We start from the raw sequence: 17,641 nt of genomic DNA, 5'->3' as shown, positions 1-17,641 counted from the left end.
TTGTCGTCCTTGGTCTGTACCCTCTGGGTCGAATGCACTTATTGTAAGTCGCTTTGGATAAAAGTGTCAGCTGAATGAAATGTAATGTAATGTAATGTAGGAACGACACCTGCCTTGACATCACAGAGTCTATAACGCACCGGCACCTCTTTTGCTCCTGTGGTTCTAGGGTTACCATGTAAGTAGCTGCACATCTGTATGTTCAGAACTTTTACATTGTGTACTTCGTCGTGAATTACTTAATAATGCCTACTCTTGATAATTCTTGATAATCTACCTTCTGGGTTCTGTTAGGGAAATCTGTCCCATGTATCTTGACCTTATGTTAACCTTTGATTGCATGTTATCATTCTGACATAATATCTCCACATCAGCGTTAATCAGTCTAACACAAAAAATGTTGCCAAAAGTGAAACATGACCCGATGGAGGATTTGATGAAAAGTTGAGGGAATTCCCAAAGTAAATATATATGAGATTATTAAACACCTGCACGCAAGCAGAGTGTGACTGTGCAAATGAAAATGTGCAATCTATCATTTCAGGACTGATTATCTGACTCATTCTAACACCTTTACACATGTACAAGCAACATAAGCACAAAGAGACTTTGTTTATTACAACAAAGAAAACATAAGGACGACAGCTTGACTAAAGTTTCTAAACAGGGTTAATTAAAAAAAGACGAGCTGCCTTAGTGATCATCACACTTTATTTAGATGTGAAAATAAAAGATAGCACCTCATACAGACATGAGATATAGGAGGGTAAAAAATGCCCTCGGCTTCAGTTGCATAAACCGATATGTCTTGAAAATGGACCATAAGCATTAGATTTGTATTCAGTTGTGATACTTTGCAGTGTTTGCAGATTTAAATAGCTGATATTAGATTATTTATGGGGACATTTATGGGAAACAAAGTGACTTCCTGTGAGAAGAAACAGGTCTGAAACAACAACCCAAGGTTCAGCAGGTCAACAGCCTGAAGGAAACCAGGAAACGGATCATTTCCTGAAGAGGCAGAAAGCTGGGGAACATGTGAGAAAGGGATTCGAATGCAGCACAGACAAATTCTAACTTAACAAATTAAAACTGAGGATTTCAGATATTTTTAATCGAAATTAAAAAAAAACTTTTAGGGAATCAAAAAATCCTTTGTTGATATATATCTTGCTCTCCATAGAAACAGCGTGGCTGCAGAGTATGATAACACATCATTGTTGAAACCAATTACCATGTACGGATAAACTCAACTAGCACAACGAGTCAAAAGAACACAACAGACCACAAGTTCCAATTGTTTTTTTTTAATTGAGACGTTTTTCCCAATCACAAAAAGTGGACCTGCTCGTCAGAGTGCTCAGTTCGCAGACCAACAACTTATTTACAGTCAAGTCACTCGTGAAATGCTTGTTGCTGCAGTGAGCCTGTAAAAAAACATTGTCATATACGTTACAGTATATCATAAAAAGTATTGACAGTGGTTATAAATGGCGGTGAAGGGTAAGTGAGAATATAAGAATAACAAACGTATTTGGAGAAAGGGGAAGGAAAATAAAAAGGTATTAAGATTTATTTTTTCTTGCTTGGCACGCATATGATATTAGTTAGTTCAGTAAGTTCAGCTGAATCAAACAAAACTTGAAACATACGAGGGAAGTCATCACGATAATGTATACGCACACAGATTCACACCCACACGCACACACAGGCTCACACACACTCACACACAAACTGTTGAGTTGATGAGAAAGGAGGCTGCTTCAACGAAAAAGTATCCATCAGTCCCTAAACACATCTTGATTCCTTCAACAGCACAAGCAGCCCTAAAGCAGGGGCCACTGCTCGTGTCGACATGGCTGCCTTTGGGGGACCACAAGTACAGAAAACACATCATGGTCCCACTGATGATACTGTATTGCACTCGTCCAAATTGTTTTCATTGAATTTTTATATTTACTCTTTGTTCCAAACACACTACACTACGCAATAAATGATCAATAAAGAAATGAAAACAAAAGATCAAATTAATCAGTAACTAGTCTGTTTCAGTCTGGGCTCGATTACGTGAATCGACAGATGGCTAGAAATTAGCTTTACTCTTCACAGTCCGGTGCATTGCAGGAAAATGCTATGACCAACTATTGTGTATACTGCAAGCCTAAACTTGTTGTTCTGTCCCAAAAAAGGGCTATTTTCATTTAAAAAAACATAAATTCAACCGAAATAAAGTGTCATCTAACACTGTTTGTTCTTTCGCCTAACCTAGACAGGACATGGAAAGTGGGTGGAAGCAGAGCAAAGGCCGGTGATATATCCCAAGTTACACACAGCTAAGCATAAGGACACCCTAGCCAGGCATGTACACATTACTTTAAATGTTAGTGTGTACAATGGGACACATTCCCTGACAAAAAAAATAAATTATTGTCCGTGGCGTTGGATTAGGCAAACTCATCTTGTTCGAAACTACTCCATCTGCTGTCGGAGGAGTAAGGCTGAAAACACAAGTTGAACACAAAGTCTGTGGAGGTGGAGGACTTTAGAACTCATCGTGTCGAGTCAGAGCTTCTCCAAAGTCGGTGGCCTGGCTGCCCACGAACAGATCGTACTTATCCACGATTTCTGCCTTAGTCAGGACGCCGTCCTATCAGAGAGAGAGAGAGTAACAAACATGATAATCCTTGTTAGGCATTAGTTAACCTAATGTAGTTATTATGTGTTGCTTCGGGTATTTTATCGATCTGATTTGCAATTGTGTCACTGAACAATTAAGGTTGTTTTACATCTTAATCTGACAAATTAAATCTAAAGAACTACAATAACAGAAAGGCTGATGCTTTGTTAGAGCTGTGATTAAGTTAGATCCTCATTAACTGTGTTAAATTGGTTAACCAAATGTAAAAAAAAAAGCCACAAAATAAAAGGACACTGGTATTTCTTGGTTAACGTCTTACAATGCATTCCCCTGCACACTCAAAGCCTTCCAGTGGCTGAGACAGGAAGACAAGGGGTGCAGCTGAATGGCTTATAATGGAAAAACTGCAGGTTTAACCCAGACATTTTGAGTGAGGTGGTGTAAACCTATGTAACTTTTTGCGCTACTTAATTCATTTGGCATAATATCACCAAAGCAGTAACCACTAAATTGTATATTGTTCTGCGTAAGACCACTAATAGAATCATGTGCTGTCAGACACACGATTCCCCATCTTTTCAATATCCACAGAATAAGACAGGAAGTACATTTATGAGAAACATGCATTTATGTTATCTGAAATCATTTGAAGTTTTCCCTTTCACGTACTTTGTCTGCATCCGACTCGTAGACGAGATGTTTGGCCTCGGCCTCAGCATGATCGTAGTCATTGGGCAGGATCCAGTCTCTGGTCTCCTCCTTGTCCATCTTCCCGTCTTTGTTTTTGTCTCTAAATTCAGAAAACTGCTCCCTCTCTGTCTTCACCCACTCTGGTTCTGAAGAGTCTCCCTCCTGGTTGTACATGTCACCTAGAGGACAACAAATAAAAAGAGACGAACACGCGAGTGAGAAATTGCAGATTTTTGTAAAAGTGCTTAATGTTTGCAGAGGCCTAACAACATAAAACCCATCAGAACATAAAAAAGATGTTTCACAAACTGATGATACTAAATAGACTCTGAGCTGTAGGAACTCACCGATGTACTCATCAAGATCAATTAAACCATCTCCATTCTTATCGATGTCTTCCATTGTTTCCTACAGAAAAGAAAGAGAACACCCGGCAGTGAGAGAGGAAGTAAAAGATACAGTGTTAAAGTCATTATCTAACACCAAGGTGCGAGTGTGACTCACCAGCACTACAATGTCTTTCATGTGGTCATACTCCTCCGGGTGAAGGAAGGCTGTGAACTCCTCCTTGTTGGCTTTCAAGTCGTTGTCTTGGTCAGCCATTTTAAATCTTCTCTCATCGCGAGCCATCATCTGCCTGTAGCTGAAACCATCATCGGGGTCGGGGTCATCTGCAAGTCAAAGGTCACAGCTTCATATAACATGTGGAAGTTTTGAAATATATACACTGGGATACATTAAAGTATACAAAATGAAAACGACATCTGCAACTGTACCCAGAATGTATCCGTAGGTGGCGTTCTTGTACTCTTCCCAGGACACCACTTCATCCCCGTTGAGGTCGTGACTCTTCCACTGTCGGTCCACATCATCATAGATCCACCTCTTCTGGGCGTGTTTGATCCATCTCTTCATCTCCTCGGCTGTCACGAAGCCATCCTTATCCTCGTCTATACGTTCAACCAACATGCTGCAGAGACATTGGGAAAATGTTTTTGTAGTACCCTTTCAACACCTAGTGATGTCATCTCAGATGAACTTTTCTGCTCCCTTAGGTCAAACTAGGTCATTACCACAGGTATGCAAAAAGTATGATGCATGTTTTCCTGCCGTGCCCAGTAAGTCAACAGATTCACACTCTGTCTGACATGTGTAATTACCCGAGCCTCTCCTTGCTCTCCTCAGGTGTGAGCTGGTCGAAAGTCTTGGCCTCCTCCTGCCCGAGAAACGCTTCATGGTCATAGTCAAAGCTCTCTGCGTCATCATGCTCTCGGTTACTGAGGGGATCATCGTGATGAATACGTTCCTTTTTCTCTGTTGGTTTGCTGGTGGCGTAAACCACACAGAGAGCAAAGCACATAACAAGTGGCCGGAGCTCCATCATGTGCATGTGCTAACACCGTCTAGACAAGAAGTAAAAAAGACAAGAAAAGGTTATTAACCTGGGGCTACTCAACTTTCCACATGGTAGTTTAGAAGTGTCTGACTCACAGTGCAAGGAAATACTTAATGACGCAATGAAAGGTGAACTGCTAAGCTGATCTGTTCCAGGCCACAGAAGCCCTCACTTGATCCACTGCGGTCAATTTGTAGCAGCTGATTTTAAACATGTTCAACAGCCATGAGCTCAGCAATTCTCCAAACATTAACAGAAACTCAACTTATCAAACTAGACAACAAACTACACTCAGTTTGATAGTTTGTTAGAAACAACTGGCTGACACAGTCTGATGCAACAACCCTGCAACAAATCCTCCTTTCATAAAGGTTACAATGACCAGGTTATGTTTGGGCTGGTTCAGAAACATTGATTGACTTTTTAAAGACTGGGACTGTTGCACAATTGGATTTTACTGGGATACGTTTGTAAAATCTAATCTGACCTCTGTTTAAAAAAAACGGGGTGAACACAATTCTCAGTAAAAAGAAATACAATTTTAAGGACTACAAACTACAGTCTCCCCCAAAAAAAATCAGCTTTCCATGAAAACCGAACATCAAACCTTCACTAACATCAGTTCTTTTGATAAACATATATTTATTTGTCTTTAAACTGTATGATAAGCACTTTGAACTGCATTCCTTAAAAAAAGTGTTATACAAATAAGGTTTATTATTATTTTCATGACTTATTACAGACCCTTTGTCAGACATCACTAGTTTGATATAGGTGAAGCATAATAAACATGACAGATGGAGTTATGGAATAGGAAAATACTCAACAATTAGGATTTGATGATGTGGCCACAATTTGATCAAGACAAATCAGTCAATATTGATAATCATCACAAAAGAAGGCACATTATTATTATTATTATTATTATCAGAATCTTTGTTATTATCAAGATTTGGTTATCATTGTTATTATAAAGTTAAATGAGAGATTTTGGCTCCTGGGTGGAGGTTGCTGTTAAACACTTCTCTTCACTTCTATATCTCCTCACTGTGCTTACACTATACATTGATACACATTGAACTTTTAATGAAAATTACATTGTAATTATCAGTGATGTTGTTTTATGGCCCAGCCCTGCAGCTAACTCTTCCAATGTAGTCACAGCTGAAACACTGACACGTACACAACCTGGATTCCCTCACAGGGGGACAACACTCACCAATAACATGGCAGCAAACGCAGACCTTACAGATTAACAGACATTAACGCTGCTGTCATTTCAACAACAGGAAACATTTAGTTACGTATCGAACGGAGAAAATAGTTTTGTTACCGTCACGTCCACCGTTGTATCTACAGCTTCACTGAGACACGTTCACTGTGTGCGCACCTCGGCCCGTGATCTGCGCTCAGTGACTTTAAATAACGAGACGAATCACAGCGGGAGCGAAAGTTATCTGCAACTCGCACCGTTAGAATCCACAGACGAGGTTAGACACGAACACAGCAGCTAACCTAGCATACCGCTGCCGTTCCACTCGTCGGGAGAGGATGGACAGACAACTACAGACCAGCTCTTGGCGTGTCTGTTCGAACACAGGCGGCCGAAGAAACACTTAAAGTCTGTTATTGTATTTTACACCGACATTAAGGAGGATAACTCACCGGTGTCTTGAGAAGTTCGTCGTTGCCGTCTTAGTCCCGCCCCTCGGAAACACACCCAAGCACTTCCTGCGCCAAAAGGCCCACTGACCAATCAGGCTGCGGCTAGGCGAGTGCGATGTCGCTTGCTGATTGGTCCACTCCGAGGGACCATCGGTGATTGGATTGGCCGAAAACCGCCACGTCCTCAAAGTCAACAAAACCCCGTTCATTCATAAAACCGACACCGACTCAGGGGAAAGATCAAACCAGAAGTTTACAAACTCACTATCACAATGAAAGAGGATCAACACCATGACCTTCAGTTTCCATCTTGTTTTATTTATTCACAGTTCTTATCATACAGGGGATCTGAGCCCTCAGTGACATTCACGTTTTAAACAAATGTTCGATCCACAACAGTGCAGCAACAATTCTAGGAAATAAAAGCACATTACAAAACAAAATAGCATAAGTATAACATACATGTTTAAAAAAGATATGTCACGTTGATTTAATCGACAAATAAAACAGCTGAATTTCCTTCCATGATGGTTTTCTGTTGCTATAATAGTGCCAATGGAGTCAGTTTTTCACAAAAAGGTCAAATTTGGCCCATGTATTTTGTAGTCAAGTACCAAACTTGTTTCTATAATGAGAACAACTCTTCTGTAACCCTGCAGTTCTTGCTGATTTCTGTAGAGGGCTGCAATTACAGTTTTCATTATTTTATATTCTGCAGCCAACAATCAAAACAGTACAAAAATACTCAGTATTTCCTACTGATCAGATCTCCCTTTTGATGCAAACAAAAGTCCCAAATCCCATAGTTTTCTATCATTTCCTGTCAATGAATTAATCATAGATATAATGACTGCACTTCCTACCTCTAAACTGAGGTTTCTCACCACATTTCTATAACTGCCCTTAACACTCGTACCATTCAGATCCGAAAGAGATGCTTTTACATGTTGAATTGTTAAAGTCTGTTTTTACCTTCAGGTAACCTTTTGCCATATATTTATGTTGCATGGTAAATTATCCTGATGAAGAAGTGAAGAAAAGGCATATTGTAAAGGACCTCCACTTCTACTGTCCAGTCTCCTTGTTCCTGATTTCCTGTACACCTAACTGTCTTTGAAGAGCCTCCTCACAGCTTCACAAATGCTGGTGTTTGTACAGGGGCATAGCAAAGTCATAATGTAGTGAAGCATCTACCGCTCAACCCACAGCCGAGTCTACATTTATGCTCTCCATCTCTTCTTTTGATCCCCCCTGTTGTTCCACATTTTCTCCTTGATTGGACTGAGAGGTTGGATCTTGCTGTTCGTCACCATCACCACTTCCTGCTGGGAGAAAAAAACCCAGCCATATTTAGATTTTTAACAAAAGTACCAATACATTTAAGTTTGTGCCACAAATAACAAGCAATAATAATTTTATTAAAAGACAGGGATCACATCAGATTTCCATCATGTTGAGTTTAGCCGTTCTGCCTGACCTGTGCTGGTTTCACCCTCTTTCTTTTCAGTGAGGAAGATTCGTTGCATCATCAGCTTCTTCACTGTGTGGCACATGTATTTGAGCTCTGGAGCACTGTCTCCTTGTCCTGTACACGTATGCCAGAGTAAGAAAAGAATAAGAAAAGAAAAACAAGAGTAAACTCTGACCTCAACACTGCAATAAACACTGAAAATGTATATCTTACCTTTCTGTGGTCCCTCCTCGAACAGCACACACGTTCCCAAGGCGTCTTTCAAGAGGGAGGGATACAGATACAAATTTCACTTGAGCTCTTTCATTGCTGGTAAACATATTCAACTATTTGATTGCTTTTTGTTTAAACTTATTATTCAGAAATAAAGCATCTAAAATGTCTGTACCATCTACTGTATAACAAGATATCTGTGGTGCTTTTATTATTATCAGATTTCTGCAGGTGCAGTTCGCCCACATTTGTCATTACAGAGAACACCTTGGACATTGAGTGAAGTGCTTAGGATGTGTCATGCAAAAGATGAAAACAAAGACTCGGGCAGGATCAGAGAGATGCAAAGAGTGAGTGGGAGCGGAAAGACCATTGAATGTGTAAGATAGAAATAGGAATAGAAATAAATTATATGAAGCTAAGAAATAGATATTTATAATACAACAATCAATGGAAAGAGTTACTGCATATCAAGTTAGTAAATTACTAACTAGTTAGTAAAGTGACATGTTTTCAGCACAGCAACCTGCTTCAAGAAGAGGGGAAGGTATTTTTTAAGGTAAATTTTTACCTTCATATTCTCCTGCGAACACATACTGTCCAACCTGCATCATGGGCCTGTCACTGTCAATGTCCTTGAACACAAAATGGACAAAATAAAACCAGGGATTCTGCAGTGAGAGACTGACAGTGATGTTTATGTAAAGTTCATGCAAACACACAGACACAATATAAACACAACACCTGCAACTCACCAGTATCTTGCATGTGCCTCGACACTTGGACAGAAAGTCGTTACTGATTATACCGGAGAGCTCCACCACAACAAGTTGCTCCTTAACAAACACAAACACACACAAAGACACAAGATTTTAATTATTATTAAAGACACTAATTTTTCAATAGGTGAAAAGAACACAGAGAGAAACCAATACAAAAACATTACAACTGAACTATTTATACAATAATTAGATCTGAATGGGAATAAATCACCTGTGGGATTCACTCGCTAAAAACCCAAACAACATTTGCCGAGTAGTTTGTCCCCAAACCTCTAATCGAATGGTTTAAGTCAACACAAGAACAAACTCTGAAATCATTCTAGTTATCATTTCTAATCGGTTGCTAACGAGCTAGCTCGTGTTATCGTTATCCAGGACTTTTAATTCCATACCTCTTCTTCCCATTCATCGTCCATGTTCACAGAGATGGAATACAAATATTATAACACCAATCAGGTTAAGCATCGAGTCTTGCAAATATTGTCAAGAGGAAACTGCCGCTCTCTCGTCCTTTAGCATGTCTTCGATTACTTCCGCGAATGTACGGTGTCCGAGAGGAGACGTTGGTCCAGTGTTTTGAGTCTCCTCTACCTTCAGTTACAGAGTCCGACCATTGAGGGGCACTGTTGCTCAGGTTTACAGTTACATGTTTAATAACTGAGCCGTTTCTATCTATCTATCAATCTGTCCTTCCGGCAGTCTGTCTGTCTATCCATCCATCTGTCTTTGATTCATTCTGTCTATGTATCTATCTGCCTGTCTTTCTGTCTATATATCTATGCACAAGCTATCTGTCTGCCTGTCTGTCTGTATATCTACCTGTCTGTCTGTCTGTCTATATATATATATATATATATATATCCAGCTATCTGTCTCTCTGTCTATATATCTATGGACAAGCTATCTGTCTGTCTGTCTATCTGTCTGTATATCTATCTATCCAGCTATCTGTTTGTCTGTCTGTTTGTCTGTATGTCTATCTATCTAGCAATTTGTCTATCTCCTTATCCTTCCATCCGTCTGAGTACGACTGGATATAAATATTGTCTACCTGTAGGTGCGCTCATCTACATGCAACATTAATGTTATTAACGTTCTCCTGACCTGCAGGAGGCCATAAGAGATGAAATGAGACGATACACTTTATTGATCCCAGAGGAGAAATGAATCTGTTAAAGGCAGAGGCGACAAAATCAAAAAAAGAGGCACACACATCAAACAAATTTCGCAATAACAGCAACAAAAAGAAGGAAAAAAATCACTCACACAACACAGACGCCAGGTAAGAAATGCTAATAAATCAAAGACCACAGAATATGTCTGATTGAATCATGGTTTTTTATTAAGCGAGGAGACACAAAATAGGTGAAACCAGACAGGACACAGACTGTGACATATTCGAGGTGACATGACAGGGCGGATACGGATGTCTATGACTACATTATAATCAAAGTGCACAACAAGGAAAATATATAAGGAACAAAAGCCTTGGTGATATGAACATACATGTGAGAATCTAGACGTTGCGTTTTTTGTCTGTTTGGATGTAGTTATTTTACAGAGGTGAATTTTGGGGCCTTGCTGACTGTGGACTGAATATCAGACAGGTATAGACCCCGGCCTGAACAAACCTGATTCTGTCGATGCATATCATAATCAAACATCCACCTAAAAGTCTGTTATTACAAAACATTTTTCAGCGAGTCAATATAAATGAATAGGAAAGTTAATTTAAATTATATGTTTTTCATAATCTAAAGATATTCTGTTGTTAATGAAAGAAGCTTTATCAGTTTTATTATGGGCTGTGTGTAATTTATTCATTAAATGTAGTCGCAAACAACATGTTTGGCAAAAAAAAAATAGATTTATTTTCACTCACACACTATATATTTACAGTATATCAAGACGGATGCAGTTTGTAATATCAAATGCTTAACAGTCGTTATCAGTAATCATACTTATTTTATACTTCATTATTTTATACTTCATACTTAATCCTTAACGGTAATTATCGCTTTTCTCTCCTCCAGTCTACAGGGTCAGGAATCAGGGTCGGCTGAGGGGCAGCACCTCTGAGGGCGGCTAGAATTTCATCAGCGTGCGCAGGACGTGTGGAGGGCGGATTTTTCTTCTCACGCAGTCGTCCACCTGAAGGACCATAGTGAAAAACAGGTAGTAATAACCAGAAGATGTGATAAATGAATGAAATATATTCACGAAAATGTAATCATCTACGATCAAGTGCATTTCATCCATGTGCGATATTTCATCTGGCACATTTACATTTTTGCTTTTTGTTCGAGGGGCGCGGATAGATCTTGGTGCAGGGGCGGTCACGATGCTGTTTTAATCTTTAAGGAAATGGGGGTAATATTAAAGCATGTTTTCACTCCTGTAATTTCCTGTTTGTGGTCACAATAAATAGCAGAATGTGGAATTTGTCCCCAAAAAGGGAAAATTGCAATTCCATTATCTCCTATTCTCTGGACTAAATATTAAACCACTGTGCTTTATGGCCTACTGTACAAATATAAAACTCGCTCAATATGTCATTTTGTATTTCTAGCATTGTAGAAAATATTTTTATTGCTAAGATTATAGAATAAGGTTGAGAATATACGCCCAGGTGCCATAGAACAAGGCAGGTGACTGTTAAGCGGAGCAGCTCGGAGGCTGACAATAGGCTGTCTATACCTGTGTAAATGTAAAGCAGGTTGACGCTGATGGCGCCTCAGCCTCAAAGAGGGAGCGAAGAAAAAAAAATAACATTTTGAATCAGAATCAGGCAAACCAAATTAAAGGGGGTGCAAATCCCCTGTGAGCCGTCTCCCTCCCCATTTCTGGCCTATCATCTATCTCTGGACCATGGTGGGGTTGTCATGTCGACCAGCCCACAAGTTACTATGACAACGGCTCAAGGGGAAGCACTTGCTAGGGAGGTTATTGCCTCCTTGGGGATGTGAGAAGGACAGGGGGAATGTGTGCGGAGACAAAGATAGAGGGACTTATATACACCACGAAGCCTCGAATGAAGGGAGAGGTCAAGTTGGAGTGTGTTAGCTTGAAGTGTGTTTGTGTTTGCGACGCCTGGTCCCATTCATAATCATTCACAGCTGGACTCAGTAAGTCAGAGTTGCCCCGTTGCATCTTTGGTTGCACAGCAAAGTTTTTTGCTCCCCCCTGGGCGAGGCCCGAGCCCCTCCAGTACATGATGTATTACACTTCCAACCCAACCGCCATACCCTGGGGCAGAAAGGGGCGGGGGGCACGGGAGGGAGTGACATTAAGGACCCTCCAAGGTGTCAGATGGGTCCCCAGCTAACCTCCACCCCCCCTCACATTTTGTCATATAAATGTCATAAAGACAAGTTTGGAGTTGGGGAGCTTTTGGTTCCCTTTCTGCCTGGGGGGTATCTGAGTGGTTAATTGCCCCATTAGCAGTGACAGGGTAAATTGGTGGAAGGGCTAACTATATATTACAATAAGAAACAACAACCCCTGGCACACACCTGAGGGCATTGAGACCATGGTGTGCTTCACAGTACGGCCTGTGCATGTTAAAGTGTGTATGCAAAAGAGAGTGCGAGTGTAAATTTGAGATGAAAATGTTCATTCACATGAGAGCTTTAATATCGGTGAAAATATTACAATTCCATATTTATTACTACGGAAATGAATTCACAGCGTCAGTCTGAGGGTTCGTCTCCTCTAGTGTCTGTGCTGAAGTTTCTCAAGGCGAACATTTACACTGACTCAATTGTGGAATCATTTGACTAACGTGAGAAATGTGAAACTGTTTTTCAGACAAGACTGTTTATTTTATTGTGAAGCAAAAACATGCAGTGGACTGTGTGACACACGCCCTGCACACACAACATCGCACATGTGTATTCACCTGGCTTCTTATTGTTTTAGATGGGGCCTATAAAATGTGGTCGCAAATTCAAATGTGAATGGAAATCTACATCAAAAACCGCTGATGCAAATAACACCAAGGATTATTAGAAAATGTTTTATTAATGTTCCACAGCGGACTGGTGATAATTTGTTTGTGATGAAAATACAGTTTAAAATCCAAGCTAAATTATCAGAGGTAATTTTAAATTTTCATATCGTAGGTACATGAGAATAAACTGATCAACCTTCTGTTTATCTCAATATTTCTCATTTTATTAAACCTTTTAAAATCAGGAATGGACCTATCAGTACTGTCACACACACACACACACACACACACACACGTTAAGATTTTCAGTCATCGAGGTCATGGTTGTGTTTCTAAGTGCCACACAAAGGCAACTGGACGTGCTTGAGGCTCTTGAATGAGAGGTGAGACGCCTTTGTGCAGCACCTTCACATATGGACTGACGTTAAAATTATATCACCACTCACTGCCATTGTCTTTTTGCTCATGAACTCGCATAAAATAGTCACGAGTCTCAAACTGCAGCCATAACAACAGAAAAACACCCATGTGGGCATAAAGACACACTGAAGAGTCCCTGATTTATGCCTGTGATAACCTGCAGTCTTTGCTTTGTGGGCATGTGCCAGACAGACAACGCTTGAAATCGTAAAATAATTATTAAATGCACTGCAAACGTGGGTCAAATCATTTAGAACTTAATTACAGGCCAATGCATCGATTCTTTACGCATTTACAGATGCGTAACTGCAGGAAAAACACCAAATCTAAATGCCAGTGCAGTCAAAACCAACATCACGAAATATCATTAATATTCATGTTCTATTCCGATATGGCCTTGTAGTGTGGTTGTTTCACGCAACAGTGAGCTGATAGTAACCGCTATAACAGTTAATGCAATAATGCTCGCCTTCCTTTTTCTATCCTCCTGTGGAAACACTAATATTCCTATAGGTTTTGCGTGGGGAGCTTTTGCTGCAACCCTGCATCCTCTGTTAAATCTTTTTTCTTTTAAGAAAGAGGAGGTCAGATCAGTAAGTCAAAGTCTGATCAAAGAGTGAATTTGATCTTACAAATAAAGGTTGTTTTCACCTTTTTAAATATGGACGATCGACAGATTGCACATCCAGCCTTAAATTCACAATAGTATTATCATAACAATGGAGCCGAGTGGCGAGGACGGGACGGCCGGAGCAGAAACCCCCCCTGAAGGTCCAGCATGTGCGGTGACAAACACAAGGATGGACACGTCAATTTTGATCCTGAATTATATATATTTCGTATTGTTTAACATCTGAGAAAAATCAAACAGCAAACTAACACCCGCGAGCCAGACCCGCAGCGTCCACCTGCTCGGTTAAATAACAAAGGTGGAAGGTGTGATTTCTTATACAATCATACTCAGACCAGACCTTTTTTTCTTTTTTGATTTAATCTTACATTTTTTTTAACGTCTTTGTCTGGGAGAAAAATCAGTCTCTCAAATCCCGGTGCTTATGAGATACAACTTTTCAAAAGCAAGGGGTCTATAGGACAGAAATGACAATAAACTCATTGCGATTTTAGTGTGGAATATAATCTATAACCCCTCAGTTATAATCCGCGATTTATTTAAAAGAAGATAAGGATATGATTAAATAATCCTCAAGGGCCTTTGAGTGTGTTTGTTCCTCAACAGTGAATCACGGAGATTGCGTCGCATTTTGAGGCACTTTTCATTTATCATTTAACAACAATATTCATCTAAATATCCTGTTAGGACTAAATTAAATTAACTTGTATTTCGAGGCTGCGGTGTTTCGTGTTGTTTTTATTGTGTATTTATATGAAATCAAACAATTTCTATTGAATTGTTTCATGTCTATGCTTCTTATATATAAGCAGAGGTTCAACTATAAATGCGCTTAAAGTGTAGTATTGAAATTTTTCCATCCATATCAACCATTTTATGAAAATAAAATTCAACATTTCTGTAATTTCTATTTTCCTCTCCCCTTGTGTCTTCTCTCTGCGTCCCCGGTCGGCTCCCCCGCCCTCCTCTCTCTCTCTCTCTCTCTCTCTCTCTCTCTAGTCCCCTCTCTCTCTCTCTCTCGTGGAATCCTATTGATCCAAACGGGCTAATTAGCGGTGTCTGCGCAATTACGCACATGCGCACTAGGCGTAATCTCAGCCATTTTTTGAAGGAAACTAATTAGCAGGAATAAAGAGCCAAGTGTTTTTCCCCCCACAGTGATCAGAACTCATTCTACCTCTGGAGCTCGCACATACCCCTCCGTCTCCCCCCATCGTCTGTTTACTACAGCCTATATGTAGCTTTAATTACACTGTTGTTTGGTAACAACTTGGACCCCGCTGCTCCCTCTCTCTCTCCCTCTCCTCCTTTTTTTCCCCTCTCCTCTCCTCCTGGCTCCGTAAAACACGCAGAGGATCATTCATAAGGAATGAGTGGTCCCTCTATACGACTGTTTTGTGGACTACTTTACATTCAGCATACGGAGCTTTGTGCCGGAGCCGCTGCAGAAATGTAAGTGTGCCGTTTGTTTACGATATTTAAAGAAACAGGGGGAGCCGGGAGGAAGCGATCCGGCGGCGGTGGCAGGGAGGAGGAGGGTGTTTGGCCAGCGCTGCCTGGTCTTTTCGTGCAGATCTACCGTCTTTTGTCGCTGTGTTTGTGCATTGAGTCACCTGTTACTGGAAACTGAACGCGATCACTCTTTGGTTTTTGCGGAACGCGCAGAGTAGTAGCGGTGCGGTCCACTGTAAACAAAGGCCGGGCTATAGTCTGGAGGCTGGATGTTGGTCAGCGAGCTTGACAACACCGACCGAGGCTAGGGAGTGAACTATTCAGATCGCCGTTCAGTCAAACAGCCTCGAATAGTGCAAAGAACGGAACGACCACAGCTCAGTGCTATTACCTTGACTCTGGAGAACAGTCTGTGTGCGGTCCACTGGGTCCTCACGCAAAACAGTTGCGTTAAAAAAAGCAGCGTTTGTCCACGTCCCAGTGTGTTTGTCCTCCTATACGATCACAGACAAAATGTAATATCCTAAAGTATAGCCACACAACTCTTCTCTTGGTCTCTTTCTCTCTTCCCTTCACACACCCCTGTCTCTCTCCCTTCTTGTCTCTTAACCAACAGACACACACATACCAAACACACTTTTTGTTAGATCTTTCCACCTGATTTCATGTTGCTACATCAGTACCATGCACACCTCCATAGCAACATTGGATTTGTGCATTCAAATTTTCCGAACCCCATCAATATGCCTGCTAGATTACAGGTGCCCTGTCTCAGTGTGTGTGTGTTTGATTGACATGATCCGAATCAGTCTGCAGTGCACAACAGGATGTGTACACATTATGACACACATACGCTGGATATACACACACACCCCTTGTTAAATGATGGTTTCCCGCACTTGTGATCGATGGCGAGCCAGGAATGCTTGTATAAATAGTTACATTGCCGATAGACCCAGGTTATTGATTGCAGTGTAAATGAAAATCTTTATCAGATTAGAGAGTGTTCTCAGCTGCTGGCAGCCAGGCTCAGCCCCTCAGCGCTCCCCGGCAGGACAGTGGACAGCTGCAGTGGGCAAGGGTCTGTGGCCTGTGACATAAACACAGTACATTAAAGCACTATCAGAGTGCCGATATGAGCCATATATCTTTAAGCTGCAGAGAGGGGAGCGAGGAGGAGGGGGGGGGGGGGGGTAGGTGGACTCCGAGGGAGAGGGTGTTGAAGGAGGAGGGGGTTGGTTGAAGGAGAAGGTGAAAGGGTACATTAAGGTCTCTCCTTGATTAAAAAAGGTCAGTAATGAGATTGTGGGACACATGGTGAGAGAGATGTATCTGTCTCATCTGGCATCAATCCGTCACTCACAGGAGGAAAGGCCAGATTAATTTTTTAAGAAGGCGTCTGTAGTGATGCATTTTTTTTTCATGATATACTCGATTGTTTATCACTTATCTTCAAATAATCATTTCTTTATGATAAAATGCCAGTTTGTGATTTCAAAAGCAGAGGAAGTGCAGCGTGAACATGTGCATATTTTTTAGATTTATATTTAAAACACAATGCACATTATTTCATTGATGTGTATGTATATGGGTGTGTTTGTGCTGGGCAAGCAATGACACTCAGGGGACCCACGCAATATTATATATTACAAACAATGGGGACAAGTCAGAATATAACACACTGCTCTAAAACATCACACACTATTGTCTGCAACATTACCTCAAATTTCAAGCAACACCTCTGAAATCTAAATAAAAATTGTAGAAGCATCATAATTGTTTGTTGTACCTTGGACTAAATTAAATTATGCAGGTGCTTTTATGTGTTTGCACAATGTTTCATAAAATGGTTTGTGCCTCACATAATATCAATGTGAAGCAAAAAATAAAGACACGGATACATGGGCTTTAAAAAACAGTGGTTTTATCCGCTTTTATCTAAGTGTGGCAATTTAGTGGAAGCCCTTTAGCTCAGAATCATTCAGTTCTTTATTTAATCCTATCCCCTGAGGAATATTATAGACCTCCTGCGTAGCCTCTACCCGCATTCCTCTACCTAGTTTAGTGTTCATGCTATTGATTTTCCCATTAAGGGCTAACGCTAACCCCTGAGTAACCAGCCTCTGTATTGCGCTCTGTGAAGGCTGTATTGAACAGATGCTATCCAGGGACTCTAATCAATGGCTTCCACTGTTATGCAATATTATTTACATGACTCATGTATTTCAATTCTTCTCTTTTTTCCCTTCCCCTTTCCTCTGTCTCTGTCTATCCTGTTTTCTTCTTTTTTTCTCTCAGGTGGGGTAGCAATGTGCGGCAGCTGTAGCCTCTGCT

General features: G+C 40.7%; 2 protein-coding genes across 4 annotated transcripts; both read right to left on the bottom strand.

Moving 5' to 3' along the window:
• Positions 1-1,291: 1,291 nt before the first annotated feature.
• Positions 1,292-6,479, bottom strand: calub (calumenin b). 2 transcript variants are annotated; one of them, XM_062389552.1, is made up of 7 exons: positions 6,390-6,479; positions 4,489-4,731; positions 4,105-4,298; positions 3,833-3,999; positions 3,676-3,736; positions 3,308-3,507; positions 1,292-2,647 (listed from the first exon to the last, which is right to left on the bottom strand). In XM_062389552.1, the coding sequence occupies exons 2-7, from the start codon at positions 4,716-4,718 to the stop codon at positions 2,543-2,545; spliced, it is 957 nt and encodes a 318-aa protein (XP_062245536.1). In that variant the 5' UTR covers positions 4,719-4,731; positions 6,390-6,479; the 3' UTR covers positions 1,292-2,542. The 2 variants fall into 2 exon arrangements, with proteins under 2 accessions (XP_062245536.1, XP_062245535.1); XM_062389551.1 differs by lacking the exon at positions 6,390-6,479 and adding an exon at positions 6,058-6,303.
• A 207-nt stretch (positions 6,480-6,686) lies between these two features.
• On the bottom strand, positions 6,687-9,415 carry gtf3c6 (general transcription factor IIIC, polypeptide 6, alpha). Of its 2 annotated transcripts, none has more exons than XM_062390699.1 (6): positions 9,248-9,415; positions 8,829-8,909; positions 8,645-8,708; positions 8,074-8,118; positions 7,867-7,974; positions 6,687-7,714 (listed from the first exon to the last, which is right to left on the bottom strand). In XM_062390699.1, the coding sequence occupies exons 1-6, from the start codon at positions 9,269-9,271 to the stop codon at positions 7,587-7,589; spliced, it is 450 nt and encodes a 149-aa protein (XP_062246683.1). In that variant the 5' UTR covers positions 9,272-9,415; the 3' UTR covers positions 6,687-7,586. The 2 variants fall into 2 exon arrangements, with proteins under 2 accessions (XP_062246683.1, XP_062246684.1); XM_062390700.1 differs by having other exon boundaries at positions 6,687-7,711.
• Between the last annotated feature and the right edge of the window lie 8,226 nt (positions 9,416-17,641).

Source organism: Platichthys flesus, chromosome 6 (genome assembly GCF_949316205.1).
Source record: "Platichthys flesus chromosome 6, fPlaFle2.1, whole genome shotgun sequence".
Taxonomy (NCBI): Eukaryota; Metazoa; Chordata; class Actinopteri; order Pleuronectiformes; family Pleuronectidae; genus Platichthys; species Platichthys flesus.
The sequence above is the reverse complement of the archived record's forward strand: the minus strand, read 5'-3'. Positions and strand labels throughout refer to the sequence as shown.